The sequence below is a fragment of the Lemur catta genome, chromosome 24, assembly GCF_020740605.2.
Source record: "Lemur catta isolate mLemCat1 chromosome 24, mLemCat1.pri, whole genome shotgun sequence".
NCBI classification, from domain to species: Eukaryota; Metazoa; Chordata; class Mammalia; order Primates; family Lemuridae; genus Lemur; species Lemur catta.
This window is the reverse complement of record NC_059151.1, coordinates 10,716,195-10,732,260: the sequence shown is the minus strand read 5'-3', so window position 1 is coordinate 10,732,260 and position 16,066 is coordinate 10,716,195. Positions and strand designations below refer to the sequence as shown.

General features: G+C 31.6%; 1 protein-coding gene across 1 annotated transcript in view; it reads left to right on the top strand.

The window, feature by feature from the left end:
- STPG2 (sperm tail PG-rich repeat containing 2) overlaps window positions 1-16,066 on the top strand; it is a 131,685-nt gene that overhangs the window by 84,206 nt on the left and 31,413 nt on the right. Inside the window, exon 9 of the mRNA XM_045536637.1 lies at window positions 2,494-2,653. Within this exon, the coding sequence (XP_045392593.1) occupies window positions 2,494-2,653 (160 nt within the window). The remainder of the gene's footprint in view (window positions 1-2,493; window positions 2,654-16,066) is intronic.

The following is a 16,066-nucleotide window of genomic DNA, read 5'->3' as shown; positions in this document are numbered from 1 at the left end:
AGAGCTCATGCCAGGATCTTTTTGGTAGTAAAGAAAAGAAAGATATAAGGTGAGAAAAAGAAATGTTCAATACATGTAACCTTGGTGATTTTTAGATACAGGAGAGCAAGGTGAAGAAAAGTAAAAGCCAGTTTTGTATTTTCAAGCCTGGCTAAATAAGAAATTACTGTAAGTAGGTGAGAAAGAGTAGATGGTTTGTTAGTTGGGGATAAGGGAAGATAACAAGTTTTATTTTAAGGCTGAGGATAATGAAGTAGAAATGTCTAGCAAACAACTGGAAATTTGTGATTCAAATATGACTCGTGTAATGTTATGTTGAGAAATTAGGTGAAATCAATGGTTTTATTGCTTACACGATTTCATCTGTCAGCACTTTTTGTTATTCTGAGCCTTGCAATATTGTGGTATAGCTAACAGTTCTAGTTCCTTTTATAAAACAGCATTAGGCTAAAGGATATTTTCCAATATGCCAGGAGAGGGTAGAAAATAAAAACAATATTTTCTATTTTTGTCTATCACTTAAAATTAGCATCATAATTTCATATCTCAATTAAAATATTTATTGAATAAGGATTCTTTTCTCCAGTGTATGTTTTTGTCTGCTTTGTCAAAGATTAGGTGGCTGTATGAGGATGGTTTTATATCTGGGTTCTCTGTTCTGTAGCATTGGTCTATGTCTCGATTTTGTGCCAATACCATGCTATTTTGGTTACTATAGCCTTGTAGTATAGTTTGAAGTCTGGTAATGTGATGCCTCCTGATTGTTCCTTTTGCTTAAGATTGCTTTGGATTATTCGGGCCCTTTTTGGGTTCCAAATGAAGCATAGGATTATTTTTTCTATTTGTGTTAAATATGATGTTGGCATTTTGATGGGGATTGTGTTGAATCTATGAATCACTTTTGGTGGTATGGACATTTTAACAACATTGATTCTACCAATCCATGAGCATGACATGTTTTTCCGTTTGTTTGTATCCTCTGTTATTTCTTTCTTCAGTGTTTTGTAGTTCTCCTTGTAGAGATCTTTCATCTCCTTAAGTATATTCCTAGGTATTTTATTTTCTTTGTAGTTATTGTGAATGATATTGAATCTTTGATTTGACTTTCTGTTTGACTATTATTGGTGTATAGAAATGCTACTGATGTGTGTACATTGATTTTGTAACCTGAGACTTTGCTAAATTTATTTATCAATTCAAGGAGTCTCTTGGTGGGATCTTTGGGGTTTTCTAGATGTAAGATCATGTCATTACTATAAAGCAATAGTTTGACCACCTCTTTCCCAATTTAGATATCCTTTATTTCTTTCTGTTGCCTGATAGTTCTGGCTAGGCCTCACAACACTTTGTTGAATAGAAGTGATGACAGTGGGCACCCTTGTCTTTTTCCAGTTTTGGGGGGGAATGCTTTCAACTTTTTCTTATTCAGTATGGTGATGACTGTGAGTTTGTCATATATGGCCTTTATAATCTTAAGATATGTTCCTTCCATGCCTACTTTGTCAATGGTTTTTACCATAAAAGGTACCAATGTAAGTACTTGTTTTAACTAATTTAATCCTTACGATAACCTTATAACATAAATACTATCATTTTCTCATTTTACATATGATGAAACTGAGAATCAGAGAGGTTAAGTGGTTTTCCTAAGGTCACATAGCAAGTAAGCAGCAGATATTTGGAAACCAGGAAATCTAGTGCAAGAGTCTATACCTTTAGTTATAACAGTTCTCCTAACTATCAGGAAATCATTAAAACCTAAAAGGTTTTGGTCTTTAAACATAATATAGATGAACCAATTTTGAAAGAATACGTTATTTTAAAGTAATTTGAGGATAATGAGTTTTAAAAACTTTTCATTGAGATAATTAGGTAATTGTTTAAGGCATTAATTGTTCAACAAATATATGAGATTTATATTTAATAAGCTAAATATAATTTAAAATTATTATTATAGTTATTAATATCTATGTTGGTTCATATGGATTAAAAATGTTACTATAACTGCAGATCATATAAAGAATGATAAATGATGGAAGGGGAAGCCTTTTAACTTAATTGGAATCTATTAAAAATGAAATAAGCAATCTCATTTTGTAGAATAAGTAAAGTATACTTACATAGAATAGTAGAGTAAGAGTAGTTTGCTGGTTATGAAAACAGGTAATCATTGTTGTCATTCCTGTATGAAGTAAGATTTTTATTAAATTTGAATATGAGAGTTTGATCTATATCATGATGGCTGTTTTTTTAAGGAATATGGCCCAAAGTTTCCTAATTCTGTTTATTTTACTTTAATTTTGATGAGTGAATTTATGCTTTTATTAGGAGGACATAGATTTAGAAATCCTCTGTAAAATTTCTATTTTAATGAATAATTAGTGAAAGTTTTGATATTTTTCTGTTTATAACATTGCTTAATGTAAAAATATATTTTCTTGGATATTTTCTATATAAGATGTATTTATGCTTATCCATTAAAATTTTTTCTAGGTTATTCCAGCACCAGGCAGCTATGATGTTCAAAAGTCATATGACATGTCCCAAGTTAAACATAAATACATGCCACCTCGGAGTTTAGTGGCCAAAAGAAAACATTCCTCCTTTCTTAGTGCAGCTCCTCGATACGTGGGAAAAATGCCTGATTGTCCAGGTAAGTCTAGATTGTCTTTTTAAAACTATGGGGAAAAAAGATCTAAGGTTTCCATATTAAGATAGTTATAGTCATTGACAGCTTCTTGGAAACTGTGACTTTAAGCAATACAACATATAATGAAATCACTTTTTTTTCTCATCAATGTTATAACAAAACGATGTTGAACTAAACAATGTTAATTGAGGACCTGCTGTAAATTGGTTTGCTTACACTTGAAGTTTCTAAGAGCCTATCCATGACATTGAGGACTTACCATAATTTTAAACACATTTACATTTACTATGCTTCTTTTAAGTGGTGTAGGTCAAGAAACAAAAAGCAAAATACTTACTGAGTGAAAGATTTGAGATGTTTTTTTCCAAATGTAAGATCTGTTGGGGTTTTATGTTTCTTAATTTTATCAAAGACAATTTTACCAATTTCACTAAAGCTAATAAAGCCATATAACATTTTATCAGGGAAGAAACCAAAACTCATAATGCGCTAAAGTTGTTAAAGGAGAAAGGCACTTTACCTTGATTTGGACAATCAGTCATATAGAAGATACACATCATGTCAGTTGCGTGGAATTATTTTTATTTTTCTCAAGTATCAAGTAAGCAGCTATATAGAAAGATAAACATTTATTTGAGTATTTAAAATGCCAAAAATCATTTTGATTTTTAAAATTTGGATTGGTTCAGCTTTTAGAAATGGCATTCTTGTTCTAAAAATGAATGTAATAACTAACTTTCCCTGGTAATGAAGATAAATCAGAAACCAGTTAGTTTGCTATTTTACATAGGGAAACTAGATAGAGAAGAGGAATAATAGTTTTTAACAGTAATTTATAAATGTATTACCACTAAAAAACCAAACTGTTGTATTGAATCTGTGTGAGAATATGAAGAAAAACATGAAACAGAATGAAGAAACTATTTTTTTCCCAGAGTTTTTAATAAAACACCAAAGCAGGAGAATGTAACCTGTCTAGCAAATGAGAATACTTGGAGAACTTGAGATCCACAGAGGCTTGCTTTGGTTTTCATCGTCTCATAATAGTCAGACATACTGCAAGCTTAAAGATCCCTTTTAAGTTGAATTTGATTTTTCTTATTTTCTTTTTCTTCTCTTGAGTTATTGCACTATTGTTAATTTTTTCAGGTTTTAGCTTTGTTGTAGTTCAAATTGCTTTGGTGTATCTCTGGCTACGATCTGTATGTGGTCACCTAGGGAAATTAGTTCTCTGAAGTTCTAGTACCATAACCATCATCAAGCACAATCAAGCAAATAACAAATAAATATTCATATCAGGGTCTCTTGAAGTAGATAATATTGAGCTTTATATTTCCTGATTTTTTTTATCTTTCTGCCTTTCCTCTCCTCTGCATAAAAATTCTTATAAATGGAATGAAAAATAAGAGTTTCAGTTAAGTGCCAGGATTGACACTGTGACTTTCCATTGCTTCAGTATTTAGCCTAGGGCAAGTAAATTCTTTAATTGTTTCATTAGTTTCTATTTTCCAAGATTGAAATAATATTTGTCACCTACTTGTCTCTCATGAGAGTACAAAAGATTAATAAGACTATATTTCAAAGTAATTTTCAGAACCTCTGAAGCGCCTTTGAAGTATAAAATCTTACCATAATATGAAACATGTTTCTTCTTAATGTTAAGCCAACACTAGCTTCTAAAAGAATTCAAGAGGCAAGGGGAATGTCTTCATTATGAAGACAGTTATTATTTGGAAGTCAAAGCCATACTAACTGTCAAAATCACTGTACAACTACAGAGTAGACAGCTTACTGAATGAAAAGAGTTTATCACATTGATTAATACCAGCAATTCATCAAGTTTGCCATTGTGCATCTTAAAGTGGCCCATACTTCAAAGGAATGATAACAGAAATCCCACATGCCTCTATAACGAACACATTAGAAGAAGCAATATGGATTTCTGAAGCTATTATCTAGTACCATGATGAAATTTGATTTCCTCTGAAGTACAGATATTGTAGCAATTACAGAATTGTTCATTCTTTTAAATTTAATCTGCTATTTTAAGGTATGTAGTCCAAAATATGGGTTTAACATAGATTTAACAGTGCCCAGGGCCAATTCAATTGCTATCATGCTTCATTTTGGTAATTGAAGATTAATTTCCCATTGTCTTAATTCTGTTACATTGACCCAATCAAGGAAAAGATTTTCAGGTGTGATATTATCAACTCTCTAAATAGATTTCTAATTTTTAATTGATTTTTTACTTAGGTCAGTTTTTTATTGATTAATAGGACCAGAAATTCTGGATTCTTTTTAATATATATACACTAATGTGGTTTTCTGCTCTAAAATGAAAATAGCCCATTTCTGTTTTCAATTCTTAACAGCATCTAACTTTTGCTTGGGATAACTAATATCTTAAAATCTTTTTCTTAAAAAAATAATCATTATATAATCAAAAGATAGTGATAGTAATTATATTTGTTATATTCTTTGTATCAGTGTTTATCTTATGAATGATATCCTTTCATATCATATATTCTTAGAAATAAAATAAGAAAAAACATTTCTTTATCCTCTTATTTCTCGTTTAAACATTGGTAATTTTGCTTTACTTTAATACCAATGGAAAAGACTTTTGTTGGTTGAATGTAAAATTTCTCTACATCATGTAAAATTATTTTTTAGTATTATGTGTATATGTACACATAAATGAAATTGTAAGAGTGTTTGACTTAATTTATAAAGCATGATATGCATATTTGTATTTAGGTCATGACATTACTAAGAAGAACTGAGTACTCTATAGAACTTAAAGAAAATGTATGTTATAGTTATATATAGAGAGAATAATTGGAAAATTAAAGTTGATTACTGAATATCTTAAATTTGTAGGTAAAAGTATTAAGAACTGAGGTTAATAAATGTATGAAGAATTTTCTTCTCATGATAGGACATGCATTCAGTCGCTCAACATTTTATTGCCATGTATTTATTTCAAATTATTTTAGAAATTCTATTAAAAAATATGAAGTGGTTTTGTTTTATTTATAAATGAAGTCTTTTATTTGCATATATTTAAGGAGGATAAAGCTCATTTTCATTACTCTAAAGTGAAGAGGGAAATAGTATATTTGCAATCAGTATACTGTATAATATTAAATGTTGTGTGACCAATAAAAACACATTAGAATCATTTAATGAAGAAATTATTAAATGAGGTGTATCACATTATAAAGCAATCTTCTCTTATTACACCAAGTTTTAATTCATAGATATGTAAATGATTTTATGATTGATCCAACTCAGGTAAGGCGAAAATGATAAGTGGAAAAGTATAATACTTACATTATTTTCTCTCTCATATTGGCATGTGTTGGGCGGTGGGGTGCGGAATGTTCAGCAAATTCAAAAAGAAAATGGGTAAAAACATTGTTGAGAATGTGGAAAATTGAGAGCTCTCATATATTGCGGTGGAAATATAAATTGATATCAATGTTTCTCAAGGAAATGTAAATTGATATCAGTGTTTCTCAAGGAAATGTAAATTGATATCAGTGTATCAAATGTAAATTGATATCAGTGGCAAAATGTTTCAAATATGCATGCCATTTGAACCCAAAATTCTACTTCTGGAATTAACCTAAGAAAATAATTAATGATATGACCAAAATTTAAATATCAAGTATGTTCAGTAAAGAACAGCAATAATGAAAAGTTTAAAATGTCCTAAATGGAAAGGAAAACGGGGTTTAGTTCATTTTGATACATCAATGGAGCAGAATCCTCTGATAATTTTAGAAATGGTATATATATTTTTAAACTTGGGAAGATCTTGTTAACAAGATAGGATTCATCCATTCAATCACTTAACAGATATGTATTTAAAGTCCCTTATGCATTAAGCACTGTTCCAGGAACTTGTGATGCAGTGGTGAATAAAATGTAAACATTCTTGTTTCACAGAGCTTAATTTCAGGTATAAGGGACATTTAATAAATGAATAAAGAGATAGATTGATAGATTAATAGAAAGAAATAAAAAATAAAAGGAAAGAAAAATAAAAGAATAAAGAAAAGCAGGTGTTTATACATGTCATGGGGAGAAATAAGATGGTGAAAGAGCATCAGTTTCAAATAATGTTATCAAGGAAGGCCTCATTGAGAAACTCATATAGGCATACCTTGGAAATATTGCTAGGTTTGTTTCCAGACCACCAGAATAAAACTAATAAAGCAATAAAGAGAGTGACATGAGTGTTTTGGTTTCCCAATGCATATAATAGTTATGTTTACACTAACTATACTGTAGTTTATTAAATGTGAAGTAGCATTATGTCTTAAAAAAGTACATACTTTCTATATTACTAAAAAATGCTAACAATCATCCGAGCCTTCAGCAAGTCTTAATCTTTTTTGCTGGAGGAAGGTCTTGCCTCGATGCTGATGGCTGTGGGTGTGCTGTGACACTCGAGGGAGGACGCTATACACAGTTGTCAGATGTTCTCTAGAATGTGTATTGAAAGCTAAAGATACTATTTTGCACTGAGTAATTTAGATACGGGGAAATGAACCTGAAGCAAAACCACACCATTCAAAGTCTTTCCAAAATGACAGTGGTTTGTCTAGCAAAGATTTGAAGAATGTGCTCTCACAGAGAGATGTGGGCCTGAGGACAGAGCACAAAAGTAGACTAACACAGTGTTTCTCAAAGTGTGGTTCCTGTATCAACAGCACCAGCATCACCTGGAAATTAATAGAAATGCAAACTCTTAGACCCTGAGGATTCAGACACTCTGGAGGTGGGTTCCAGCAACTTGTGTTTTAACATGCCCTCCCGGTGATTCTGACATGCTAAAGTTTGAGGGCCACTGAACTAAGGCTTAGTTTCATTTGATATAAAGTTAAAATGTCTCTTTTTTTCCCGTTGTAATTGCTGTTAGTTATGTCAATCCTTTATTAAAGAGTGAAATGTCTCTTCTGTCCTAATTGATGGCATTGCAGAGAGTAAAGGCGTAGGATAGAAAGGTTAAGCAAGTGAACAGGGACTGTTGCAAAAGTGAGTGGATGAAGGGCCGCCAAACTGCGGAGAAAATGAAAAAGAATGTGAGACAACCGTCACTCTCCCTTCCCCGGTATATACTATGGGGAAGAGGAAAGAAAAAAGAAGTATACTTTTTTGAGATTTTTATATGAGCTCCATTCTGGTTTAGTTTTAATTCTGAACAGCACCCAGCCATATTACTGGCCAAAATACTATCCCAGATTTGTGTCTGGTTTGCATATTCATCATAGCTTCTATATTGTTGGGCAAAAGAATCAAGCTGTGTTAGTCCTTGAAATACCACTTCAAAATAAAAGGGGTTTTGTTGAGAATAATGTGATATTTTTATTAGGGTTGGGGAAGAGGGAAAGGAAGGAAGGAAGGAAGGAAAATGGGAAGGGAAGGAGGATGACAGATTTTCTTGAGCTGGTTGAATGATAAAAAAGTGTAGAAATGTGTGTGTTTGAGGGAGAGAGGAGTGCTCCTTCTAAGCCCAGGAAATATAATCATAGAAATTAGGAGAATCAAAAGATGAAATGTCATTAATTAAATGACAAGAAGGCATGGTTAAGGAAATAGGGGGAGATATGAAAACAAGATTGTGATATTCTTGAAGTGATTCTATTTTTTATGTGTAATTGTTACAACTTTTGTGTCAGAAATTATCATTTCTGCAACTGTTAATTTAATACCTGAGGAATTAGAAAACCTGGTTTCTAATTTGAAGTGTAATCATTTCCATGTAGTTGAATGTGTAATCATTTCCATGTTGTAGATGAATACATGAAAAATATGTTTCAGTAAGAGATTTTTTTTTTTCAGGCAAGCCACATCTAATTTGGTATAGCAGATCCTCTTTGGAAATGCTGTACTAGTGTTCTAAAATAAAATTAAAAATCAAACACTTGGAACACAGAAGACAACTCCTTTTATATTGGAAGATATAATAAAGATTTTTAAATAGTTCAGTGTAGGATAATTGTTATACAAAATATAGTTAGACAATGCTGTACATTTATTAAAACTCAACATTATATGGTGTGGTAGTTTTATATGGTAGCTTTACAGAAGGCTCATATCATCCAATTTGTTATACTTAGTGAAACTGCATTTCAATTAAAACACTTCACAATATCCTTATTCTTTTTGAAATATTTTAAAACCCATTAGTGTGTCAGTGACTTGGCATTTCTCTCTAATTGCAATATATTTCAAGTGATAAAAATTGATTTTAGTAGCATACTTTGTAGAGTCAGCATCGGTTATCTGAATACATTATAGTTCTCTATAACTTAAAACATCACTCTATGTTGTTATTAATAGGTTTCATTGTCTGAACTTGAGATTATGTGGGCAGTTTATGCTTCATGAAGAGAGAGATTTGCATTTAGAGGAAATGTAATGAAATGTGGAATTCTAAGAAATGTTAAGATATTTAAAACATATTTTAAAAACTTTCTTTTTATATATAAAGCTAAATTATACTGAGTCAATGTGTCCATTTCTTAAAAAAACTAGCATTTTAGGAATCATGTCTTACATGTAATTTTATTATAAAAATATTATAAAGCAATAGCAAAAGATCAAATTTTATATTACTATAAAGCTTTGTGATTTTACTATTAATTATAGTCAACAACCTCCAAATCATACAATTTTTAAAATAAAAAATTTATTGCATTAAAATATATATAGAAAAGTACATGAATTATTAGTGTACATCTTAATGCATTTCTAAAGTGAATCACCCAGGTAAGCCATTATCGAGATGAAATAGAACATTATAAGGATTCCTGGCCTAGCCTCTCCCGTTGCTGTCCTAGTCACTACCACTGCCCCAAAGTAACTACTATTCTGGTCTGTCACCATTGGTTTATTTTGGCTGTTTGTCAATTTATATATAAATCGAATGGTGTATACTGTTTTCTGTCTGGCTTCTCTAACCCAACCTTACAATCTGTGGGCTATAATCCACATTGTAGCAATTGTTAGTTCATTCTCAATATAGTAATGTATCACAGTTTCTTTATCCATTTTATACTACTGAGGGAAATTTGTATTATTTCCAATTTGATGCTTTTATGAATACCATTATAGTGAACATTCTTGTATATATTTCTTGGTACACATGGATATACATTTCTTTTGATTATATACCTTGGAATGGAATTTCTGAGTCATAGGGTTTGTAGATGTTCCATTTTAACAGATCTTGCTTAATAGTTTTTCCAGTAAATGTAGTGATTTATGTTTCTACCAGTAGAATATGAAACTTCCAGTTGCTCCATAATCTCACCAATATGCAGTGTTGTTAGTCTCTTTTATTTTGGTCTTTCTGGTTTAGTAGTATTTCACTGATGCTTTAATATGCATTTTCCTGATGACAAATAAAATTTAATTTTTTGGATATATTCGTGTAAAGTGTCTCTGCAAATCTCTTGCCTATTTATATTATTTTTGTTTGTAATTATTTTTATATATTATTATATTTGACAGTTATACATATTATTAATATTATCTTCTCTGTGATTTATCTTTCACTTTCATAATATTAATAATAAATATCGATGAACATAACATCTTAATTTTAATATGAACAAATTTATTTATCTTTTCCTTATAGTTATTGCTTTTATCATCTTGTTTAAGAACACTTTCCATTCCAAAGTTCTTAAGTTTTTGTGTATAGAAGCTTTATTGTTTTGCTTTTCACAATTAGATCTACAATATTATCTCAAGGAATGTTTCACATATATTTGTGAATGAGGTTAGCATGGAATATTCCTTTCTTGAATTTTCCTTATCTCTACTCATGCTTTTCTTACTGTTTCAGCCTTTTAAAAATATATATATTTATTTTAAATTATTATGGCTACATAATAGTTGTATGTCTTTATAGGATACATGTATTGTTTTAATACAGGCATACAATGTGAATTAATCAAATCAAGGTAATTGGGGTATCCATCACCTCAGGCATTTAACATTTTTTTGTGTTAGGAGCATTCCAATTCCACTCTTTTAGTTATTTTAAAGTATACCTAACTTATTGTTGATTATAGTCACTTTGTTGTGGTATCAAATATTGTTCATTCCATCTAACTATCCACCTATTTTTTTGTACCCATTAAGCACCCCCATTTTATAGCCCACCTCCCTGTGACCCTTCCCAGTCTCTAAGAACCATCATTCTACAATGAGATCAATTGTTTTTAATATTTAGCTCCCACACGTGAGTGAGAACATGCGAGATTTGTCTTTCTGTGCTTGGCTTATTTCACTTAACATAATGTTCCTCAGTTCCATCCAGATTGTTGCAAATCAGCCTTTTTATTTATTTTTTTTTTTGGTTAGAATTTTTTTGGTATAGCATTCCTCAGTCTTTTACTTTCAACTAGTCTCTGACCACATGCTTTGGGTGGATCCCTTTTGTTATTAACATATTCAAGAAATAGGTAGATTTTATTTTGATAAACAGGTGGCAAAATTTTTTTTCTGTTTTCTACTTTTCTGTTTTTCTTTGTTTCTCTCTTTTTATTGAAATGATTCAGGTCCTTTCTACCATTCTGTATCCCCATCCCTATTTCGTCTGTTTGGTTTACTGGTTTGGGACATGTATACTCTAGTTTTATTGTTTTTGGTAAATATCCTTGGTTTTGCTACATGCTCACATAATAAAATTTATATTTTATAAAGATCTTTGCTTTCCTGCTGAACAATTCTTTAGCTTTACTTTTATTTCACCTTATAAATTGTCTTATACAGTAAATTGGTGTTTGGATTAACCTACATTTATTAGTTTCTTCCTTTATCATTCGTTTTTGCCTCTCAGACCTTTCTAGCATCATTTTTCTTCTTATTGAAGTATATCTTTTAGAAATCCCTTTAGTGACAGACTTTTAGTGATAAGCACTCTTATTCATTTATTTATTCAAATTAGCACATATTGTGTGCTAGGCATAAAGTAATATATGTATATATAAATCTCTGCTTTCATGAAGCATAATTCTAGGAAGGGAGATAGGCAATACACAAAATAAAATGTAAAATATATAGTATGTAGTATGTTACATAATTGTTAGCAGAAAGAATAAAGCAGACAAATGGTGATATGAGATTTTAGATAGGGTAGTCAAGGAAGGCTTATGGGGTAGTGACTTCTGATTCAAGACCAGAAAGAATTGAGAGATATGTAGGTTTCTAATGAAAAAGCATTGCAAACAAGTGGAACAGATACTCTAAAAAGGCCTGGCAAATTCAAGATACGGCAAAGAAGTTAGCAAGGTTACAGCACAGAGAGGATTTGGCGATTAGTAGATGTGCCCAGAGATATAACCTATACCCGGACGATACATGGCCTAGTAGGCCATTCATGCTTCATAGTGAGATAGAAGGCTATTAGAGGGTTTTTCATAGACAGTTGACATTATCTAACTTATGTCTTAGCAAGCTCACTCTGGTTGCTATAGATTATAGATTAGAGGGGATCAAGAATAGAAGCAGTTAACAGGCTATTGTCATGTCAGTGAGAGATGCTGGTGGCTTGTAGTCAGTGCTGGCAGTGCGGGTGGTGAGATGTGTTACAGTCTGAGTATGCTTTGGAAGACCAAGCTAATAGTATAGGCCAATGGCTCTGATGCAGGCTGTAAGAAAAAGAAGTCAAGGATTGTATAAGGTTTTAGGGCTGAGCACCTAGTAGCGGAGATTAGCCATTAACTAAGTTGGAGACAAATATAAGAGCTGCTAATTTTGGAAGGATTATCAGAAGCTTAATTTTCTGCAATTTAAATTTGAGATACCTACAACTATATAGTATATAAAGTACAATAGCTTTTTTAATGTAAAAATATCTTATTTCCATCTTTATTCTTGCAATACAGTTTTGCTTGCTGTATCACTCTATCTGACATTTAATTTTTCTTAGCACTTTAAAGAGTGATTCCACTGATTTCAGACTTCCACTGTCACGACTGACAAATCAGTCTTCAAATTAATCATCATCTGTTTACAGGTAATCAGTCTTTTCTCACCTGTTTTCAAGAGCTCTTTGTCTTTTCACATTACTTAGTTGTCGTCTTGCAGCTTAGGCTGGTATTGCGCATTCTTCTGTTACTGTAATTTTTTCTTTTCTTGTAATTATTCGGGAATTTACCTTTGTCCTTAATTTCGTTAACTTGAAAAGAGATGAAGGTTATATTTGTTTGCTTTTTTGTTTATTTGTTCTGCTTGGACCTAGTTGAGCCCTCTCAGTCTGAGTACATACGCCTGTCTCTCAAATACATTACCAATACTAATCTTTAAAAATAAAACTAAATTCATATTGCAGTTCGTCATCCTAGAAAGAGAATTACTTTGCTAATATGTGAAGTGTCCATATTATAAAATTCAACTAGTCTAGAGACCTTAAAGCAGGAATGAATAGCTCCCAGTTTTATCATAGTGAGTAGGGATGTGATATCAGCTCTAAAGTTGATAGGATTACTAAATAGCTGGAAATATTTTCTAAACAGTGGAAACAATGAGTTTAGTGACTATCAAGTTTAAGATGTGAACTGTAGAAATGAGTTTATTCTCAGAAATTCCCAGCAATTATTTTTCCCATATTGTCTCCCCTGCCTTCTCCTACTTTATTTTATTTTTTATTAGCTAATGTTGGAACTTTTTTAGCCTCTAGATCGCTTTTTCTGTCCATATCTCTGTTTATGCCTTTGTTGTATGTTCTTGGAATATAATTTGGCCCATTTTCCAACTCATTTGCAAAAAGCAAAAACTCATTCATTCTGCTATTCATGTCTTTATGTCTTTATTTTATAATCCTAGAAGTTATTTCTATCTCTATTGGTATTTTTCGTAAATGTCTTTTTAAATTTGATCCCACATTTTCTAGCAATTTATATGTGTTAGCTTATCTCTCTTGGACATTAAGTATTCTCATTTTAAACTATAATTCTGAATGTTCCTTTCACTTTGTTTCTTTGGTTATGAGGTGTTTTTTTTCATTTATTAAGCTTGTTATATCTTTTTAATTGGGCCGTCTTTCCTCAGTTGCTTGGCAGTACTTGATTTTATACTCATCTTTGAAATTGAGATTTCTTGCTAGAGTGTTTGATGTATTATTCAAATTTGTCTGCTAGTATGAAGCCAAATGCTAAATTGAATGGTACAGCAGAACTACAGGTATAAACTCAAGTTTTGGGCAAACCATGACAGATTGTCACCCAGTCATTAGTCTCTAGGCTGTTTGAGTTTGCTGGTATAGACAGCCTGGACCAGGGGAAGGAGCTGCTGCTGTTAGGGCTTGCTCTCTGAATTGCTTCCAATAAGAAGGAAAGATAGCTAATATGTGCAACTAAATGGGTATATTGACATTTGATCTCCACACACTATGTTTCACTAGGCATCTGATACACTCCCTGTTTCTCTGTCTCAGGTTTTCCACTTGTTGTCCCTGTTCTTGCTGTTCTCCCACCCCGCACATACAGAGGACAGAGCCACTCTTGGGAGAGGAAAGGGCTAGTGCTTAACTGTTCTTGCTCAGGTCCCTCAGATAAGGACCTTGCCATTTCTTTCTGAGTTTTATCCTGCGTGCTTGTTGCTCCTTCAGTGCATATTCTGGACTGAGGTTTTCTTTTTCAATCTTACCTACTTTCAGTCTCTCAGATTTTTCATGGTCCCCAGTCTATGATGTATTCTGTTTTATTTTTATAAGTAGCTATTCAATAATTTTAAAATATATATATATATTTTTTCTTTTACTTTCTAGAGTTTATTTCTTAAATCTGGCAGTTACTAAATTCATTGTTACTATTGTTTGGGAGATATTTCCAGCTATTTAGTAACCCTATTAATTTTAGAGTTGATATCATGTCCCTACTCACTATGATAGAATTGGAAGCTATTTATTTCTGCTATCATGTCTCTGGATTAGTAGAATTTTATGACATATACACTTCACGCAATTAGCAGAGTAATCCTTTTCTAGGATATTGAACTGAAATATGAATTTAGTTTTATTTTTAAGAATTAATGTTAGTAAACCAAGTGTAGATTTGATGTATAGGTCTATTTATTGAATATTTGCAGGAAAAATGTGCTGCTTTGTATTGAGTTCACCTTAAAAATGATTTTTTATATGATTACTATCTCATTAACTTCACAAGTTCTATTTAAGTGATCGTAATCACTTAAATAGAGATTAAGTAGAGAGATTGAAGTTTGCCTAATTTTTCTTAACTGAAATTGAATATAATTAGAAAAAGGAAGCCTACTATATTTGTAAAAGATTTGGAAGGAAAACTATCAACTTGTAACTTTAATGTGATATAAACTATATTTCACAGAGATTATTTGTATTCTAAAGTATTTTTGACTTTGACAACTTTAAAATTGCATTCAGTGCTAGGCAGAAAAATGGTGTTACATAAAATCATAACATCAGTGTAGTATATGAAGTAGAGATTATAGTTGTACTCTTAGCCATTTTATTTCACCATAAATGAAATTCACTCTTCAGCGTGGCCTCCTGAACTGTGTTTTCCAGTCAAGTTATTTTGTAAAGATTAAATTAAATTCATTGCAGGGTACATGCTTTCAGAGACTGTAGCAATTCCCATGTTTGGACTCTAAGATGATTTTTTATTTTTAGTGTGGTAAAAAGTTCAAAAAGACAGTTTTCCATCTCATTGCATCTATTCAGAAAAGTTCTCATACCTCAACCACAAGGTTTTATTTAATACAAACTGAAGTGAACCTATGTCAGTAAGAAATAATGAAAACACACCTTCAAGGTCTGCTTTGCTTTTTTAGAGTAGGAAAATAAAGTGTACTTCCAAGATTACTGAGAGTATGCAAAACTTTGGCAGAATTTGAGTAACTTATATATTTAGAATATATGAATCCTGAAAAACTGAGTGCTGTAAATTTTTGGTTTTGTAGACAGTATTTCTTCCACTCCACCATGTACATGCCTTAAGTGAATATGTTAATATTACATGGCAAAAGGAGTTTATAGGTAGAATTAAAGGTTGCTATTCATCTGTGCTTAAAATAGGGTGATTAATCTAGACTACTCATGTGGTCTCTATCTAATCACATAGACCCTGAAAATCAGAAGAGGAAAGCAGAAGAGTCAGTGAGAGAGATTCAAAACATGAGAGAGACTTGACTTTCCCTTTATTTTATTTGTTGTTGCTGTGATTGCTGCTGGGTTTTTCTTCATAAATTGTTTGCCTAGGCTGATACATCAGAAGAGTTTTTCCAACGTTTTCTTCTAGAATTCTTATGGTTTCATGCCTTATATTTAAGTCCTTTATACATCTTGAATTAATTTTTTTTAGTGACAAGAGATATGGATCCTATTTCATTCTTCTGCATATGGCTATCCAA